The 19,781-nt window shown below is 40.4% G+C and overlaps 2 protein-coding genes and 1 long non-coding RNA gene across 4 annotated transcripts in view; 2 read left to right on the forward strand and 1 right to left on the reverse strand.

Annotated features, from left to right (window-relative positions):
* Positions 1-19,781, forward strand: part of LOC145445470 (uncharacterized) — a 153,681-nt gene that overhangs the window by 46,948 nt on the left and 86,952 nt on the right. The window lies entirely within an intron of this gene.
* On the forward strand, positions 11,304-15,550 carry LOC145445355 (uncharacterized). Of its 2 annotated transcripts, none has more exons than XM_080323551.1 (4): positions 11,304-12,191; positions 12,250-12,384; positions 14,146-14,238; positions 15,157-15,550. In XM_080323551.1, exons 1-4 carry the CDS (start codon positions 11,903-11,905, stop codon positions 15,387-15,389), a joined length of 750 nt encoding a protein of 249 aa, XP_080179677.1. In that variant the 5' UTR covers positions 11,304-11,902; the 3' UTR covers positions 15,390-15,550. The 2 variants fall into 2 exon arrangements, with proteins under 2 accessions (XP_080179677.1, XP_080179678.1); XM_080323552.1 differs by having other exon boundaries at positions 11,502-12,191; positions 15,160-15,550.
* The window catches only part of LOC145445474 (uncharacterized), a 142,026-nt gene continuing 140,542 nt past the window's right edge, over positions 18,298-19,781 (reverse strand). Inside the window, 1 exon segment of the mRNA XM_080323667.1 lies at positions 18,298-18,800. Within this exon segment, the coding sequence (XP_080179793.1) occupies positions 18,643-18,800 (158 nt within the window). The 3' untranslated portion in view covers positions 18,298-18,642.

The raw sequence follows: 19,781 nt of genomic DNA on the forward strand, positions 1-19,781 counted from the left end.
CTTTGTGGGAGGAGAAGCAGCAACTGTGCAGTTCAGCTGTTCAAAAATAACACATTTCAATTTTTACTGGGTACTCGATAAAATTGTTGTGTTCCCAAAAAACGAAAAATCTCGCAAATTATTTGATTATAATGATGATAATATTTGATAATAATTATTTATCATAGACCTCCCACAGTCATTAAATTCAAAATTTGTCACTGCATAAACTTCGCTTCCAATGGTTGGAATTGCCCCAAGTTTTATATACATCGTTTTTCTCGACAACCCAACAATTCCATGGAGTAGGCTATAGCCAGTAAAATTTGAAGAATCTGTGTCTTTATTATTTTATTTAATAAATCCAAACATTTTGTCTCCTATAGCAATGCTTCTATCGGTTGGAACGGAGCCAAAATTGGTGTGTAACGTTTTTAGGCAACCTGATAACATTGTTTTTGACAGAATAAGCAGTCGTCCATATCATGGGATGTAAATGATAGTATTGATATGAAATGCGATACTAATCCTCTGTTTACTAGAACACCCCGTCTTGGAGAATATCATGACATGCGACACCCTCCCCCATATTATAAGGCCCGTAGTTTGGTCGAAGAGCAACACGGAGAAGTTGTGTCCGATACGGCTTTAACACTTTGCGCGATTAGTATACGGTAATTAAAAATATGGCAGATGGTAAAAATGCCGTATAGTGTATAGCTTTATAGGCTATTCGGAAAATATAAGGCATTACTACACTTGCTTGTTGCTTTTACACTTCAACATGTATGTTTTCCAGACAATAGAACTGAAACTATGATTAAAACTCAACGTGTAAATACTCGTAATTGAAAGAAAAATACAAATACAACTTCTAAAAAGCGGAAAATATATTTCATGTCTTTTGTCCAGATAGTTTCAACGGTGGTCTGCTAAAACAGGTCTAACGTTAAAAAAAATAGTCAAAGTCCACTTTTCCAGATTAGGACACGTTATGGGCTGCTAGGTAAAATAGGTTATTGCTAGATTGCGAAATGATAGTTTCAAACGTTATAGGGCCCATACTTTCTATGATGAAATATTTGGTATAGACGACAATGCGGTGTGAACCGAACCACGCAACCCGGTATCTAAATTATATTCATTATAATTTACTATACATTTATAAACGCCACTCTACCATAATAGGAAGCAATAATCAAATTTGATATTTCTCACAAATAGATTTTCAGCATTCGACAAAATTTAGCCAAGAAAAAGTTCTGCTTCAGCACAAGGTATGCACAATAAAAAGATATATTCAAGTTGTGCTTTAGCACAAGGTATGCACAAGATGTGATTTGGACATGACTGGACAGGAAAAAGATATATTTAAGTTGTGCTTCAGCACAAGGTATGCACAAGATATGATTTGAACATGACTGGACAAGAAAAAGATATATTTAAGTTGTACTTCAGCACAAGGTATGCACAAGATATGATTTGAACATGAGCGGACAAGAAAAAGATATCCTGACCGGTTCAAAAGATATCTAGTGTTTGCTGGGCGCGAACGCATATAGGAGACAATAACAATAGGGTCATGAGTGATGATGTAAATGATATAAACACTGATAAAATAGTGAAGGGCAGTGCAGGGGAGCGGTGGAAATATCAAAGCGGGACTTGCAACGATCAGAGATGGTGAACACGAAATAAAGGGACAAACTGGAGTGGTGATATAGTAGGCTTACCATATTTCGGAAATCTAAAAAGAGGACACTTTTTCAGAAATTTGAGACTTGCAAAACTGGAGATGAATTCTCAAAAACCGGTGAATTTTTCCCACTTTGTGAGCGGTTGACTAAAAAAAAAGAAAAAAGGTCGTCTTTCCCGCTCAGAGCTCAAAATACCGTTTTTCTTTCCGCATTGCTAGGTGGATGACTAAAAAAAAAGTTCATTTTTCCGCCCAGAGCTAAAATCACCGTTTTTCACTCCGAAAACCCGCCGGAGCGTCACTTCTATGCTAATTTACGGCATATCACTCGCTATTTGCTTTAAATCTGACCTAAATTTTCAAAAAAGAGGACAAAATCTCAAAAAAGAGGACAAATGGGCGTCCTCCGAGGACACTTTCAAAAAAGTCAAAAAAGAGGACAAATCCTCTTAAAAGAGGACGTATGGTAACCCTATGACATAGAAAGTTAGACACCACAATCAGTAACTGTTTCGTCCTCGATCGCAACTCGCGACAAAGTGGAAAATTTTCGCGGAGTTGCGCAACCCTGTCGCAGACGTGATGTGGCGAATTGCCGGCAACTCCAGTGTGCATGAGCTCTTCGCAGACAGGCGCGATTCTACCATTTTCGACTTTTTGACGTATAGAGCATAGCGACACCTAACAGATGTGAAAATTTCATGGTGATTAGGTGAGAGAGAGAGAGTCTTTATTTTCATCGAACCAAAATACATAACAAACGGCAGTGATGGTGGTACAGAAAATATGCGTGCACAGTATTCGGTATTAGATAGGAATGATCGATAAGACCGTGAAGGTCATCTAGTCTGATCACACCAGCATCAAACAGGTACTCTTGACTCAGAACAGTCTGGCTATAAAAAAATGTTTAGTTAGGAAAGGAAAATAGAAAAAAAATAAACAATGGTAGCAAATGATCAATGAAGCAATGTCTGGGCGAGGTAGGGCAACAGTGTTAGTGTAACGACAAGAGGTGATCAAGTAGGGCTTTTTTGAATCTATTATAAGGCAATTCACGGATATGTGATGGTAATGCATTCCAGATGATAGGTCCCGAGTAGTCGATAGATCGATTACCAGAGAACCCGGCCTTTGGAGAACCCGTCCCAACCAACCCGGCCCTTGGAGAACCCGGCCTTTGGAGAACCCGGCCCTTGGAGAACCCGGCCCTCGGGAATTTTTGTATATCAAGCACGCGTGGTCTACTTGTTGTGGTATTCACGGTGTTTTTCGACTACTCTGGACCTCGGTGAATGCGGCCCTCGAACAATTTTGAATTAAAAATGCAAGAAATGTGTACCCGGCCCTTGGGAAATTTTGTATTCACCGGCAATCCTAATATCCCACCTCCGGCAACCCTAGATTACCAGAAAACCCGGCACTTGGAGAACCCGTCCCTACCAACTCGGCCCTCGGAGAACCCGGCCCTCGGGAAATACCCCTAATATCCCACCCCCGGCAACCCTAATATCCTAACCCTAACCCTAACATCCCACCTCCGGCAACCCTAACCCTACCCCTAATATCCCACCCCCGGCAACCCTAATATCCTAACCCTAATATCCCACCCCCGGCAACCCTAATATCCTAACCCTAACCCTAATATCCCCCCTCCCCCAACCCTAGTATCCTACCTGAACCCAATATTCCACTCCCCGAACCCTAATGTCTCCCTACCCCACCTAACCCTACAGTTGCATTGCCCTTAACAGCCTGCTCTGACCAACTTCACACAATCAATTGAATCAGGTAAATGTCACATCTAATATAATGGAATAAAAACGACAAAATCACATCTAATATAAATAAAAACGACAAAATCACGCGTGGTCGATATGTGAAAGTCGCGTTCTTTCCCGCGCTTGGCGCTTGCGCAATCCGTGATTACGTGATCTGATCACGCCGTGATTGCGTGACCTACGCATGCCCTGACCTCCTTACAAGACCGACAAATCAGTTGATAATAACCAGTGGCGGCTCGTCCTATAGGGCAACTGGGGCATTGCCCCACCTAAAATTCTGTTCAATAACAATTCTTGACCATTTATAGACGCACCGAAATCACAGCGAAAATCGTATTCTTCTTGTCCTTTCGCTTGTAAATGCCCATATATAGCGAAGTCTCTGCGAAAATCGAATTCTCTTCGTGTTTTCGCTTTGCGAATGCCTAGCCGGGGCATGCCCCGGTAGCGCTCATAACAAGCTTTCACTGTCTATTCTCTCAAAGCCGCGCACAATAAAGAAACGGTGATTTACTCTCTCCTATTCATAAAATTACCGAGCAACCGGGGCAACATAGCCTAGTTGCCCTTAAGGTGTGATGTAACAATCGTATCTATATCTGAACTCGGTTACCGTCATATGCGTTGAGTCGATATTTGCTGGTATAGGTCGATTTTGATGGTGTTTCACTCCATGATAATTCTTGAAACTTGGTATGTCATGTCGTGATGGTGGTATTTAACATTGTCCTAAGTTTCAGGGTTTCTACTCAAAGTTTAGGGTAGTAATTCCGTTTCCGAAGTTGAGTGTGTGCTGATCCATCATGTATCGCAAACAGATTTTACTCAAAAGCCGGTATTGGTGTCCATTGATTTTGACGATGTTCCATACCGAGATCGGTCATGACATTTGGTACGGTGTGTCTTAATGTTAGTATCGAACGCTGTACCAAGTTTCAAGTTTGTCACTGAACTATGTTAGTGGTAATTTCGCTTCCTAAGTCAAGTGAGAGCTGACTCGTCATTTATCGCAAACATATTTTACGCAAAGCCGGTATTGGTCTCCATTGATTTAACGATGCTCCTTAGCTAGATCCGTCATGAGCTTTTGCATGGTATGTCTTGATTTTAGTATCGAACGCAGTGCCAAATCTCAAGGTTGGTACTCAATGATTCGGGCAGCAATTTCGTTATCAAGGTCGAGTATGGTAGAGATGTGCGCTGATCTGACACTTAGCCTACCTAACACATTGCGGATTTCACGCAGAAGCCGGTGCATCTGTGTTAACGCTAACTGTGTTCCATACTGAGATAGTTGATGAGATGATGATATCATGAAACGGTTTACTAACATCCTCGGTCTGCATTCAAATATTTAGTTTTATTTTATATTCTTCAATGTCAATTTCACCGTGCAATTGTGGCCTTCAGGCCATTTGCTTACAAATACCACCCCTGTCAAGCGCGATAGCTGTTTCGTTTTCGATGGCGGCTAACAGCTGATCGCTTGATCAGCCTATTCCTCAGTAAATTTTACGCAAAATTCAGTGTTGGTCTGTTCGTATTAATTTTGACGGTGTATCATACCGAAAACGATCATGAGGCTACTTCTCGATGATTTCATGTAACAGTGTACCAAGTTTTCGGCTTTCAATCACGTATTTATTCGGTGATATATTTTCCAAAGGCGATTTTGCAGCAGACATATTGACCGTAAGCCGTATGTGTCGTGTGACAGTCTCCAGCCTCAAGGCCAAAATCTCCTATGCTGTACCGCAGTGGTTCCCAACCTGTGGTACGCGTACCACTAGTGGTACGAGAGGGTCTTCCAGGTGGTACGCGAGTACATTCTGTTTTTTTTCGACCGAAGGAAGTTATTAGTTCAGGTGGGTTGATTTTGAATTTTTTGAATTCTTTTGACTAGTGGTGAAAAAACAATTCCATGCATCTCATCAACCCGGGCTGATAAGGCCTAGTTTATTAGAATTTGTTATTACTAGGGCGATTTTGCTTTAAAAAATCGAGCGTTAAGTCATAAAATTGTCAAAATTGTTTACAAAGTCAAAATTTTTTGGACCCCTCCATTTCGTTTGTATCGTAGATTTGATATTTTCCAGCTTGTAGCCCACTTTATAGACCTACTGTTGTAGGGGGTCCATTGTCTGCTCATCGTGGATCATAAACTGTTAAACGAAACATATAGGTTGACATTTGATATGGTGTTATGCTCAACGTACCGCAATATCCTAACTGAAGCAAGACTGCTTGACATTGCATGGTTATTTTTCAAGAAGCGCACGATGAAAAATTGTGATGCATGACAACATTGACAGTATGAAGCAACATGTTGTTGCACCAGCAGTGTACGCACAGCTTCAGTGTTGCCAGCCAACAACTACTGCTGTTAAACGGTATTTCTCCATTCTTGGCTAGCTACTTAATTAGTAAGGATAAACACTTTCTACCCGAGAATGTAAGAAAGTATATTTCGTTGTACTACAACAAATTTTAATTAACTCTACCATAATACGTGGTGTAACTACTGGGCCAGATATCGTTAAAATAAAGTTTTTCATGTCAAAATTTGTCAGTTTTTAGGTCAAAAACGCATTTTCGTAAGGACAGACAGTCTCCACCAGAAATGAATATAAGTAGTACAATTTTAACATTATGTGCGAAAACACCTAATTTGCGTACATGAAGTCAAAATTTGGTCAAAATCAAGTTTTTTTAGGTCAAAATCCTCCAATTTTTAGGTAAAAAAATCGCCCTAGTTATTACACCTCACATAGCTTATATACTTCAGTATGACGTCACAAACGTTGAAAACATTTTGACCGCCTACGGCGTGCGTAAATTATGTACGTGGTACGCGAGCACTGCATAAAACCTCGAAGTGGTACGTGGATCGAAAAAGGTTGGGAACCACTGCTGTACCGGGACCTAATTTCCGAGGCTGCTATCCGTAGTTCTTCAGAATGATGTTTTGGATTCAATATGAAATGTCCAATCTATGAGATAACAATTACGTATGTGTTCGAACTCGTTGACCTTTCCAGTTAGGCTTACGCAATCTCTCGAGTTATAGTCATTTCCATTTCTGCAGATAATTAGTCAGGTGTAGTGCGAACATGAACCGTGTCGAATCTATGTTCCGCACGCCGTTTACGCAGTTACCACACTTCAAGTCACAGCTCACCAGCAGACCTCTCGCGGCACATACTGTAAAATCACTGTTGTCGTTCGTGTTACCATACCACCAAGTTACTAGTTTACGTTGGAAAACGCCATTGTGACGTCATCTTGATGTCGCTTGCAGCCCTTGCCCCACCACCCGATATTGTCACGAGCCGCCACTGATAATAACATTATTACTTTATTAATTCATATTAATACTTGTGAATACACTTAATTTCAAAATTTCCCGAGGAATTCACCGAGGGCCGGGTTCTCCAAGGGCCGGGTTCTCCGAGGGCCGAGTTGGTAGGGACGGGTTCTCCAAGTGCCGGGTTCTCCGGCAACCCAACCCTAATATCCCACTTCCGGCAACCCTAATATCCCACCTCCACCAACCCTAATATCCCACCCCCGGCAACCCCAATCCTAATATCCCCCTCCCCCAACCCTAATATCCCATCCCCGGCAACCCTAATATCCCACCTCCACCAACCCTAATATCCCATCCCCGGCAACCCTAATATCCCACCTCCACCTACCCTAATATCCCACCCCCGGCAACCCTAATATCCTAACCCTAATATCCCATCCCCGGCAACCCTAATATCCCACCTCCACCAACCCTAATATCCCACCCCCGGCAACCCTAATATCCCATCCCCGGCAACCCTAATATCCCACCTCCACCAACCCTAATATCCCACCCCCGGCAACCCTAATATCCCACCTCCACCAACCCTAATATCCCACCCCCGGCAACCCTAATATCCCCCTCCCCCAACCCTAATATCCCATCCCCGGCAACCCTAATATCCCACCTCCACCAACCCTAATATCCCACCCCCGGCAACCCTAATATCCCACCCCCGGCATCCCTAATATCCCACCTCAACCAACCCTAATATCCCACCCCCGGCAACCCTAATATCCCACCTCCGGCAACCCTAATATCCCACCCCCGGCAACCCTAATATCCATATTTTCGAAAATCACACGTCTGCTTCTCGCCAAGTCAATTCAACAATGAGCCGACCACGCGTGATCGATATGTGAACGTCGCGTTCTCTCCAGCGCTTGGCGCTTGCGCAATCCGTGATCACGTGATCTGATCACGCCGTGACTGCGTGACCTACGCATGCCCTGACCTCCTTACAAGACCGACAAATCAGTTGATAATAACATTATTACTTTATTAATTCATATTAATACTTGTGAATACACTTAATTTCTGAATTTCCCGAGGAATTCACCGAGGGCCGGGTTCTCCAAGGGCCGGGTTCTCCAAGGGCCGGGTTGGTAGGGACGGGTTCTCCAAAGGCCGGGTTCTCCGGCAACCGATAGATCTCTTAGTTAGGTTGCTATTGGGTTGGGGTAAGTAGACGTTTCCTTTAGACGAAGATCTCGTGTAATGGGAACGGACATGTTTAGCAGGTATGAAAAAGTCATCAAACACAGGAGGGAGACTATTGGAAAAACATTTGTGAACAACTTTTGATACTTCGAAGCGATACAGTTCATCAACTCGCAAAATTCGATGCTTACGGTAGTAAGGCGATAAATTGGTACGTAAAGGTACAGATGAGATCAGCCGTATTGCACGGTTTTGCAGGGTTCGAATTCTGCACAAAAATGTTGTACAAGCATTTCCCCATACTACGAACTAGCCGCAAGACGACTCTGTTGAGTTGCTCCTATATTCCTCCTATATTTCCATTGTATCACAATTTTGTGGTGTTTCGATCTGAAAAAAAAATCAATAAAATCATCATAGCCTTTATAAAGGTTATTGAATAATTATTCGATAGGTTCCGCTGTCCCAGTCTTAGGATCCATTTGCGCTGTTTCCACTTTTCCGTATTTTAGAGATACCAGAATCTGGATTATTATTGTTGTAGCATGCTGATTAGGGATGTGCATGTGCAATCTGCATTGCGCATTGTTCTTTTCAGGGCCCAGCTGAGGTGCGTTCGCAGTATTTCATTTAATTGGCTTATGCGAAAGGACGCGCGAATAAACAGAGCCAAAGCAATCTGACTTGAGTTCGTTCAGAGCTTCAGGGTTGGGGTGACGGACCTTATTTTGAACATTATTTATCTTTTTGTGAGCATATCTCCTAGCGGTCGACCGATTATCGACATGGCCGATTATCGTTGCTTTAGAGCAGTGGCTCTTAACCTTTTTCATACCGTTGCCCTCAAGAAGAAAGTGGCGGGATAGAATTACCCCTTTTCAAAAAATAACAAATTACCGCTTCCACTGAATTGAGAGAGAGAGAGAGAGAGTCTTTATTTTCATCGAACCAAAATACATAACAAACGGCAGTGATGGTGGTACAGAAAATATGCGTGCACAGTATTCGGTATTAGATAGGAATGATCGATAAGACCGTGGAGGTCATCTAGTCTGATCACACCAGCATCAAACAGGTACACTTGACTCTGAACAGTCTGGCTGTAAAGAAATGTTTAGTTAAAGGAAAATAGAAAAAAAAATTAAACAATGGTGGCAAATGATCAATGAAGCAATGTCTGGGCGAGGTAGGGCCCAGGTAGGGTTGATTGTGAAACAACACACAAAGTGACGTCATAATGTACACTGAAATGACTCTTAAAAATATCAAGTCAATGGGAAGGTTGATGCTGTTTTTGTGTTATCAAGTGGTCACATCTAGGCAAAGGGGACCATAATAGACAGCATCTCATGCAACCGTCAATAGCAAACTTATTTCGTTCTGATAGATACCATTGCAGAAAATCCTATTTCATAGCATTAGTTGAAGGAAATTCAAGCAGAAAGTTCAGCGCTATTATGATGAAGATTGGTTATTCATTTGAAGGCGAACCCAAAAGGTTCCAATATCTTCCCATCGTTTCTTTGAAGGCATTTTGATGATGTCAGACTTAATTTTTCGGACTACTAATTTTTCGGACCACTACACTTTTCAATACTAACAACTATATTTCTACGATATTGTTACTGCATTATAGGTGTAAAGCTGAACTTAGACGCACCTTATTGTCTTTAAATTTGCCAGCATGCGTAACAATGATCAGCACAGCACTAATCCAAAATAAATTGGACAATAGCAAGCAAGCAATATACTAAACTACATTCGAACCTATTATTCATAATCACTATTGGTTATGGTTACTATGATATCACAGCAGGCATGGTGTGTTAAGTGAAACTAAATATATAGCCTACAAGCTCGCAAAAATATATGTTAGCCTACATTCATATTTACGTTTGAAAAATATTTCAGAGCAGCGCTATAAGAATAATAAGAAATGACAATTTGAATTACCCCCCCGAAAATTGGTAAATCACCCCTTTGGGGGTGATTACTAATTACCCCCAGGTTAAGAACCACTGCTTTAGAGCTTTCCCGATTATCGATATGATCCTATGAAGGCCGATATTTTATAATTCAAAAAATTTCAAAAATATTGGAAATTCAATGCTCCGTGTTCTCAATCTCAAGAAATCGATGACGCAAAGGTCGATATATGACAGATTTACCCTTGCAGGACGAGTTCAACTGAGTGAGCATGCAGAGAAACTATGCTGCCTGCATTACTATCTAATCTACCTTTTCTGGACTGATCTGCAATTCTGTATCATGTTTTGCTTTTTGGGTTATCCCAAATTTCAACGAATGTGCACAATTGAGCAATAATTCTTTTTGATTTCAGTTTTCTCGTTTGTTGTTCAGCTTTCTCTGGCATGAACAAGTGCCATCTTGCCTAATGTAATATATAATATTTTTGGTGACATTGTTCTCTGCTCCTTCCCTATTAATCGGCTTATGATATCGGTTATCGGCCTTGTGACGTTGTGAGTGTGTCGATATATCGGTATCGGCCTGTAAAAATCAATATCGGTCGACCTCTAATTCACACCAACCCGCCCCTTTCAGAGGCCCTACTGGAATCTCGGTACATTTGCCTAATATAATGGGTGAGCGGCGATGATCTTCCAAAAGTAATTTAATAAAATAGAATAAAAAAATAAAACATATCCTACCGGTAGTGTGAGCACAGCACACCGATTCCATACAGGCTCTTCACCCTGTCAAATTTGGTACTTCTTCGATAGTAGGCAGACATTGAACAACGTTCACCATGATCGCCAGTAAATGTTTCTCATGACCACAACATAATTTCTAAACGTCAAAATGAATTGATTTTTGCCGCATTGCGATTAGGGTCGGGGGTGAGGGAAATAGGGTTGGAGGTGGGTTAGGGTATCCCAAGATTAGGTTTGTGGTGAGGGCTCCTATTTTTTGAAATAAATCCTGCGTGATGAGAGCATTTCTGCATAGAATAATTAAGTAATTAAACAAAGTTCTGCGTGACGTTGCCACCAATTCCACTCTGAGGTGAGGACACGATATCCAACCCTAATCTCCCTCCCTAATCTTTGGATACACTAACCCAAACTTTTACCCTAACCCACCTCCAACCAAAATATCCCCCACATCCAATGCTAATATCCCCCCTCCTCCAATACTGATATCCCCCCTCCCCTGACCCAAATATCTCTCCTCCCCCAACCCTAATATCCCCCTCCCCAAACCTAATCTTGGGATACCCTAATCCCAACTTAGACCCTAACCCTCTCCTAGTCCCAATCCAAATATCTGTCTCTCCAAAGGCAAAAACACAATTTATTTTGACGTTTATAAATTTTGACATGTTCATGAGAAACATTCATTGGTGATCATGGTGAACATTGTTTAATGTCTCCCTACAGTCGAAGAAGCGCCTCAAATTCCACCCTGGCTACACCCACGTAAACACTGTGATTAGTAGGCCTATGTTATAGCATTAAACAGACCTTGCATTTTGATCATCACTTCATAGTGTACGGCTTAGTGCTGTTCAAAAATGACTTATTTTTTTCAAATTTTACAGACTACTTGTTAAAATTGTTAGCTTAAGCCCGCTTCTACTGGTTGCAGTTGAGCCAAATTTGTTATGGGCTACATCGTTTTTTCCAGAAAACCTAACAATTTCATGAAGTAACCAGTAAAATTTAATACATTTTTATTTATTAAATCCGAAGCTTATACACAGGTTGGAATTGAGTCAAACTTGGTGGACAGCGCTATTTTTAGGTAATCTAAACAATTTTATCAAGTTGGCAGTGAATTTTGAGAAAAAATAGTTTTTTTGAACTGTCCCAGAATAGGCCGGTTTCATCAATCCTTATTGTTTAATTTAGCTTTGTATGGTGGTTCATTTCTTTGCTGTTTACACTGGTACATTACTGGTCGTGGTCGGTACCAATGCCTGCTTCGAAATTCAATATCGCTGAGAAAACTCGACTGGTCAAATTGATTACAAAGAACTACGATACGTTATGCAGAAAATCTACCAGAAATAAGAAAAACTCGGCCTGGCGGCGTCTTGTAAGGGAGTACAATTCATCGAGTAAAGTAAAGAGAAATGAGCATGCGCTCCGGAATCTCTGGAAAAATTTGAAGGATCTGAGCAAAAGGTACAGCTTTCAGAAAGTGCGCACTCAAACTGGAAAACGAACCCGCGAATCAAGCATGCTGTATGCCCGAATCGGAAGTATGTGACAGTGTGACGCATTACACTACAAATGCCCATTCATTCATCTCTTCCACAGATTTATTATCCCGTCGAGAGGGTGATGTAATCAATAACAATGATTCAGGAACTTCGGGACGTTTAATGCAAATGACTGCACCTTTCAACATCACGGAAAATGACACGAGTGTTCATATGCCATGCCCTGAAAGAGGTAGGCCTATGTAACTATTTAAACAGGGTTACCAAACGTCCTCTTCTAAGAGGATTTGTCCTCTTTATTGACTGTTTTGAAAGTGTCCTCGGAGGACAGCCAAATCTCCTCATTTTTGAGAATTTGTTTAAATATAGGGCAAAATTAGAGTGAGATACAGTAAATGAGCACCGAAGTAACGCTCTGGCGACTATTTCGGGAAGTGACCCAGAAAGACAACCCTTTTTTTAGTCAACCACAACATACAATTTAAGAAAAGTGTAAATTTCCGTAGCCGAGTCGAAAAAATGACCTTTTTTTCAGTCAGCCAACCACAAAGTTTTGATAAAATTTACCATTTTTGTCTATGTTACCACACAGTTGTAAGCCGGAAAATTTTGGAAAAGTGTCCTCTTTTTACATTTTTAAAATTTGGTAACTCTAATTTATATAGGCCCTAGCCGCAAATTAGGGTTGTTCAAAGATAACTTTTTTCTGGATTCCGGGGATTCACTGATTGAATTCTTAGGTTGCCTAGTAAAACGCTGGAAACCAAATTTGACTCAATTCCAACCAGTAGAAGCCGACGAAGAGCCAATTGAAATTTCTAAATGTATTATAAAAAATGAAATTTTGAAATTTTACTGCAAGCCCCATGAAATTCTTGAGTTGTTTACAAAAACGATGCAAAACAAATTTGACAAAATTCCAACCCGTAGAAGCGCAGATGTTTTGAGTAATATTTCTGGGATTACCGACACCCATCGTCAATGCTATTTTGCAAATCATAAACTTTCAACTGCAATAACTTCGCTTCTACCTGTCGGAAGTAGGCAAGAAATGTTTTGCGTAGTTCTTTTAGGCATCTTGACAATTTCATGGGGTTGACGGTAAAATTTGAAATTTATTTTTAATTTATTTTAATAAACTCAAAAATTTCGATTATCTACGTGTCGGCTTCTACTTGTTGGAATTGAGCTAAATTTGGCGTGCAGCGTTTTTTGGGCAGCGTAACTATTCAATCAGTGCATCCCCGGAATCCTGAATAAAAAAGTATGCATATTGTGTATGCTGATGTCCACCACCATCTTATGGAATCGTAATTGGAAAAGTTGAATCAGCTCCTGAAACTGTATTATATCTCCAGATAGGAGGCACATTATCCCGGTATCTCTAATTTGTACATATTATGTACCGGTATGTATGTGCCACAATCCAGGGTACAATTCGATTATCATCATCTTCAGAAAGTTCGAGTCAAGTCATATCATTTTAATACATCACAGAGTCAAGTTTGAGTCGGGGAGTCAGAATGTTAAGACTCGAGTCCTAGTCCGAGTCATGGTGTTTCCTGTTCAGTATCGCGTTCATGTCAGTTTCAACCAGTGCTGGAACAAGTAACTACCTTCGAGTCACAAGTCGACTCGAGTCATTGTACATTTTGACTCAAGTCAAGTCACCCGATATTCCTAACATATCTTGAGATTTTTAGTACCGTATGAAATATTTCCCTTAAATAATCCCTCAAGATAACAAATGCTGAGCGTGTTTAAGGTTGCATTTGAAACAAATGGTGTTCTGAAAATTTGCCATTTAAAAATAAATTGTTCAAAAGTCGTATTACCGGTATGCGATAATTGTATCAATACTTTCTACTACTGCAAGTTGTTTCGATACCCTATTATCTTTTCATGATGCCACAATCTGGTGGTGTTTTGATATGATGAGAACTAAAAATCTGACTGACCATGACCAAGTACTGTACATAATTTCTATTCATAGATGCAGACACGCCTGATCCATCCACTTCTGGGGTTGAATCCAACACTTTGACTCCCACTGATTCTGCAGACAACATTTCCCGAACATCTCTAGGTAAATTTGTATTCGCCATTCGATCGCCAGTTGATTACACATATCGCTGATATTTATATGATTAGTAGCGCTTGACTAAATCAAGTGTCTAGGTCAGGGCTGGCCACCTGCGGTTGTCAGCGTGCAATATGAATTGAAGAACTGAATCCCAAATTGTTAAGGGATTTTAATTCAAATTGAAAATTTTCTTCATGTGATTCAGGATGGCTCGATTTTTCATTTGTAATATAGTAGTGTCGTTCCAATTTGAACCCCACCGTACAAATGCAAATTGAAGAGGAAAATGATGCTACCCATAAAGAAATATCGGATCGTGTGCGTCTCACGAAGGCAGTTGTTTCTGGTACGTTTGCGCAATTCCAATATATTTCGACTACACCAAAACCCTGATGGGAGGTCATGAAATAACGACATGCAACAAAGTGATACATGCTTCGTTATTAATATATTGTGCCCGAAATTTTTTACACACCCTGTCAATCTTATCCTGTGGTCTGGGAAAGGATGAATCTTTAATAGTAATATGTACTTCATGTTACTTACAATATTATCGCAGATATTCATTCATAAGTTTCAGTCCAGACAAAGCAATCCCAATATCTTTTCATAAGATTAATATACACAATGCAATCCTGTGAGGCCTTCTGTTTCTACAATTCAAATATTTTATGCAGTAGGCCGTTACTGTTACGGCTGAAGACTTGGAATGCGGCCGTACCCTATGTATGTTATACAATTGCGGTCATGCTGAGCAAAAAGGTTGATCACCCTGATCTAGGTGATTCAATTCTGAGTCTAGTATTAGTGTTTTTTTAGTTTCTGTAAAGTCCTTCTGTATTAGCAGCGTAGATGTGACTCGGCAGTAATCTATTTTTGCCCGCCAAAAAATTAGTCATGGTCTCTTCTGTTATTTTCAAGCAGCTCATCGTAACCACAAATTGGCTTACGAAGAACTGAGGATGGAAGCGCTTCATGCGGAACTGGAGGAGAGGAAGCTAAGAAAAAGACTGCTGGAAAATAAGTTGGAGAGGGAAGAAAGGAAGAGCCGGATGGAAGCTATGGAGCATGCCTTGAAAGTGGAGCACATCAAAAAAGCTTCGGCCGCATTGGACATCATTTGCAGAGATATTACTTTTGATATTCCTCAATGAATCGGGTGCCTGACCTACTTTGCCTAATCTTTATTTCTTTGCCGTACACTGCAGTCTTGTCTTCTTTTGCAATTTCTTACGCCACAGTTCTTAGTGCAGCTATCCCCGTAACTTCTTCTTATGCAACGCACGCAATAAACCATTACTTCTTATTGAGTTGACAGATGTTCGTTATCTTAAGGCAGGGGTGGGCAAACTTTTGAGCTCGCGGGCCGCATTCAACATCTGAATCCATTCGCGGGCCGCACTATATAAAATGGGGATTATAAACCAAAACCCAATATTGGTATTTCATTATATAGTGAGGACACGGAGATAATATATATGCTTATTTAAAACAAACATTGCTTTGATGATATCGTACACGCGTCAGAAACAGTGGCGAGATTTCATAGGCTGGTCGACCTCAATAACCAATTTGTCAAAACTCTAGAGATGAAAGTCGGTTGTCCCGATTCTTGGAGCAGGATTGAAATTTAAATAAGGGAGCGGCGATCTGTTCATATATTCACTAATTCCACTTTTGGTTCAGTTCCAAGACACACAAAGCTGACAGAATCATAACCATGTTAGCTTCAAACATGCTTCTAAAATTTGTAGATAAAATATAAATACTCGAATTCTACGCATACAGAGAACGAATCTACCTAACACACGCGCGAATCGTTTTTATAAGCACATAACTAAAATAATTAAAACTGGAGTAAAATAATTAAAACTGGGGTAGCCAATCTGAAATCACTCTCGTGATCCGAATTATGTCAATCTCGTTTAGGATGTCTGTGATTTTTAGCAGTTGAAACCTTTTAAACTGCGTGGGCCTTGAGATGGTTGCACAAGAAATAAAACTTAAAAAATAATACTGGAAGTATTTACCTCAGAACAGTGGTTCTCAAACTTTTTGAGACACGCCCCTGTACTTATGATGGTGAAAGATTTCGCCCCCCCCACCTTATCGTCATATCACAAAACGCAACCAGGATGCTAGCAAACCTAGCGGATAGTTTGATGGCACGGAAGGTTACGACTATCAGTGTTGGATCAAGACACCACCTTCGAGTCACGAGTCATTTCGAGTCATTGCACATTTTGACTCGAGTCAAGTCAAGTCAATCAATTTTTGAAGGTGACTCGAGTCAAGTCAAGTCACTCGATTTTTGGAGGTGACTCGAGTCAAGTCGAGTCAAGTCAAGTCAAGTCACGAGTCAAGTCACAATTCAAGTCAAGTTGCCTTTTCGAAGTATGATGCATGATTACGTCATTGCATTTTGCTAGCTGTCTGAAATCCAGATTGAGTGGTCATTGCTTCTGAATCAAGGAACAACGAATATAGAGTTAAATATACACGCAAGAAGCCGCTGTATCGCTCACATATATACGTAGAACAGCTAGACTAAAAGTAATTGCATCGCCTCAGTTTATAGTTATCAGCCAAAATAATGAATAGAGAAATTAATTGACAAGATGCAATACATTACCCATTCACATATTGATATGATACAATTCGACTCTGCGCCAATGGTTGAGGACTATATAAACTATATTCGAAATAAATCCCAGTGAAATAAGAGGATCGGGTTAAGGTAAGAACAGACAACAGAAATAGACATTTTGCTATTAAATTACTTTACTATACTAGCTTACGACGACGTAAGGTGTAAGCTTCGATCACCTCGTTTGCGGTCAATTTGTTTGTGAGAAAACAATGGAGGCTCAGTAAAACACACGATCATTGAATAATTGGTCGCTTTCACAGGTAACACCAGCATTTCGCGAACAATCCGAACATACACATGATACAGTGATTTTTATCAACACCGATTATTTGATGACTTGAAATTGACTCGTGAATTTTGCTACGAGTCAATCCACATTTTTATACGCCGAGTCAAGTCAAGTCATTTTAGCAAAGTGACTCGAGTCAAGTCAAGTCATACGAAAAAGGTGACTCGAGTCAAGTCATGACTCGACTCGTCCCAACACTGCTATGGATGAGATATTTTCAAATATGAAATTGAGACTAAATACAGAGCAATAATGAGGAAATAGGTGTAAATCGCGCGGAGCGCGGAAAAAATTTTCAGCTGATCTCAGCATCTCGCCTACTTTCAGATGCTTTCACGCCCCCAAGGGGCGTGAGAATCACTGCCTTCGAATTATCATGGTGAAATATACTAAGAAAAAGTTTAATCAAGTCCCTGCATTAATTCGATTTTTAGTATGCATTTTATCACTGTTTTTAATAAGTTTCTTTAGACTCTCGCGGGCCGCACAGAAAGGTGTTGCGGGCCGCATGCGGCCCGCGGGCCGTAGTTTGCCCACCCCTGTCTTAAGGTGATGTGTTGCCTTGCAATCAAGGCCGGCCGAAGGAAGTTTAGTATTACATGAGCACGGTATAGGGCCATGCAGTTGTTGTTCTCAACCGTGGACTGGTAGCCATCTGTGTCAAGTTTCCTGTTGACCAATTTTTGCTCACTTCTATCCGGTAGAAGCCAAGTTATTGCAGTTGAAAATTTTGATTTTGCAAAAATAGTCTGGACGGTGAGTAATCCCAGAATTATGAATGAAAAACTAAACTAACTTTCTTCTACGGGTTAAAATTGTGTCAAATTTGTTTTCCATCGCTCACAACTCCATGGGGTCGAATGTAAAATTTGAAAAAAAGTCGTGATTTTTTCATATTAATAAATTTTAAGTAATAAATTTATTTTGAAATAATAATAAACTGAAATTTACGTTGATGGATGATCTCTCAGTGGCATGAAATTACTTGGAAAAATCACAGCCAACTACTCGACTAGAATCATAAGAATATATACTCGATTCGGATTCGAGTACTCTAATCATTATGCTCCGACCTGCTCCAGACTCATCTGTCCTGACTAGGTTCACACTGCAATCAAACAGATTCGTAGCGTCCATGTGAATTTTAATCGCATTGCGCATGCAATATATTCATATCATCATTCAGTTGGTCACACTCACACAGATGGTGACAAAGTAGAAGATTAACATTTTCATCAGAATTAAAATTAGAAAAAATCGTCCAAGTTGCGAATAGGCTGTCTACATCTCTTCAACAGGTAACGTATGAACAATCGACCGCACTGGAAATACAGGCAGGCGTTATGTCAACAGCTATATCCTCACGGACATGATTATTATAGCAGCAATAACAAAGACTTACACGAAACACAACTACAAATTGCATACTCTAATTTAAAAAAATGACTCTGAAGTTGTAAGATATTAATTATAGTGCAGTCGTCCCGTCATCTTTCCCTTGTGTATAAAGATTTGCTATTGATTCGGTATTAGCTTCCTTGGCTTTTTGATTTGTCGCAACCATATCGTCCATAACCAACGCGGCTGCATTGGCCGGCGCCCTTCTCAATTTGTAGATCACGTATCCTGTAATAATTTCATTGATAAGTTGGACAATTTGATTGGTTTCCAAATTAGTAAGAAACACCAAAAATCAAGTTCAGTCCATATCAAATCACACTCCATTCCGCTAAGCACAAGAATGGCAGACGTCTGTACAATTTACACCACACTTGGGTCGTTTCGCACTATAGGCTACAGTTCTCTCATCTCAGCATTTTCAGGAAAACATCGTACCATACAAACATTTTACAAATCGGAATAGCGGCGGAAAATTCAGAAAACGACATTCGAAAAATGGTTGGGGCAGTCACTATACCATTGATATACCTATTCAAAATACTTGAGTAACTGATTGGGGCTATATAGAACTTGAACACAGCTTATAACAGCACTGTTCAAATACGAATGTAAAGCTTTTACATTATTATGTTTCGCAAAAAATTAGGTAGCGAGTGTTTTTACAGATTTGCACCACTTCGGTCAATCCACTGCATGTCAAAATTTGGCTTATATCTGAGTTGAGTATCACTCATTATGGCGCCAACAGCATGGAGACGCATTAAATGGAGAGAGAGAGAGAGAGAGAGAGAGTGTCTTTATTTTCATGCAACCAAAATACATAACAACAGACGGCAATGATGGTGGTACGGAAAATATGCATGCACAGTACCTATTCGGTATCAGATAGGAATGATTCATACGACCTTGAGGGTCAACTAGTCTGATCACACCCGCATCAAACAGGTACACTTGACTCTATACAGTCTGGCTATACAGACGCAGACACGTGCGCGATAACCGTTACAACATAACTGCTCTGGAATGCATGTATCGAAAACTATAAATTGAAATTGTCCTCGGAGGATGGCTAAATGTCCTCTTTTTTTTTGAAAAGGATTTGAATGCCACGAAAAAATGCGAATCCGACGCGGCGAACATCAGAGTTCCGTAACAAATCGGGAGACGAGTCAAAGTGATGACCTTTTTTTAGTCAACACAATACTA

This window comes from Botryllus schlosseri, chromosome 8 (assembly GCF_051294905.1).
Source record: "Botryllus schlosseri isolate E-star chromosome 8, Bs_hap1, whole genome shotgun sequence".
Classification (NCBI taxonomy): Eukaryota; Metazoa; Chordata; class Ascidiacea; order Stolidobranchia; family Styelidae; genus Botryllus; species Botryllus schlosseri.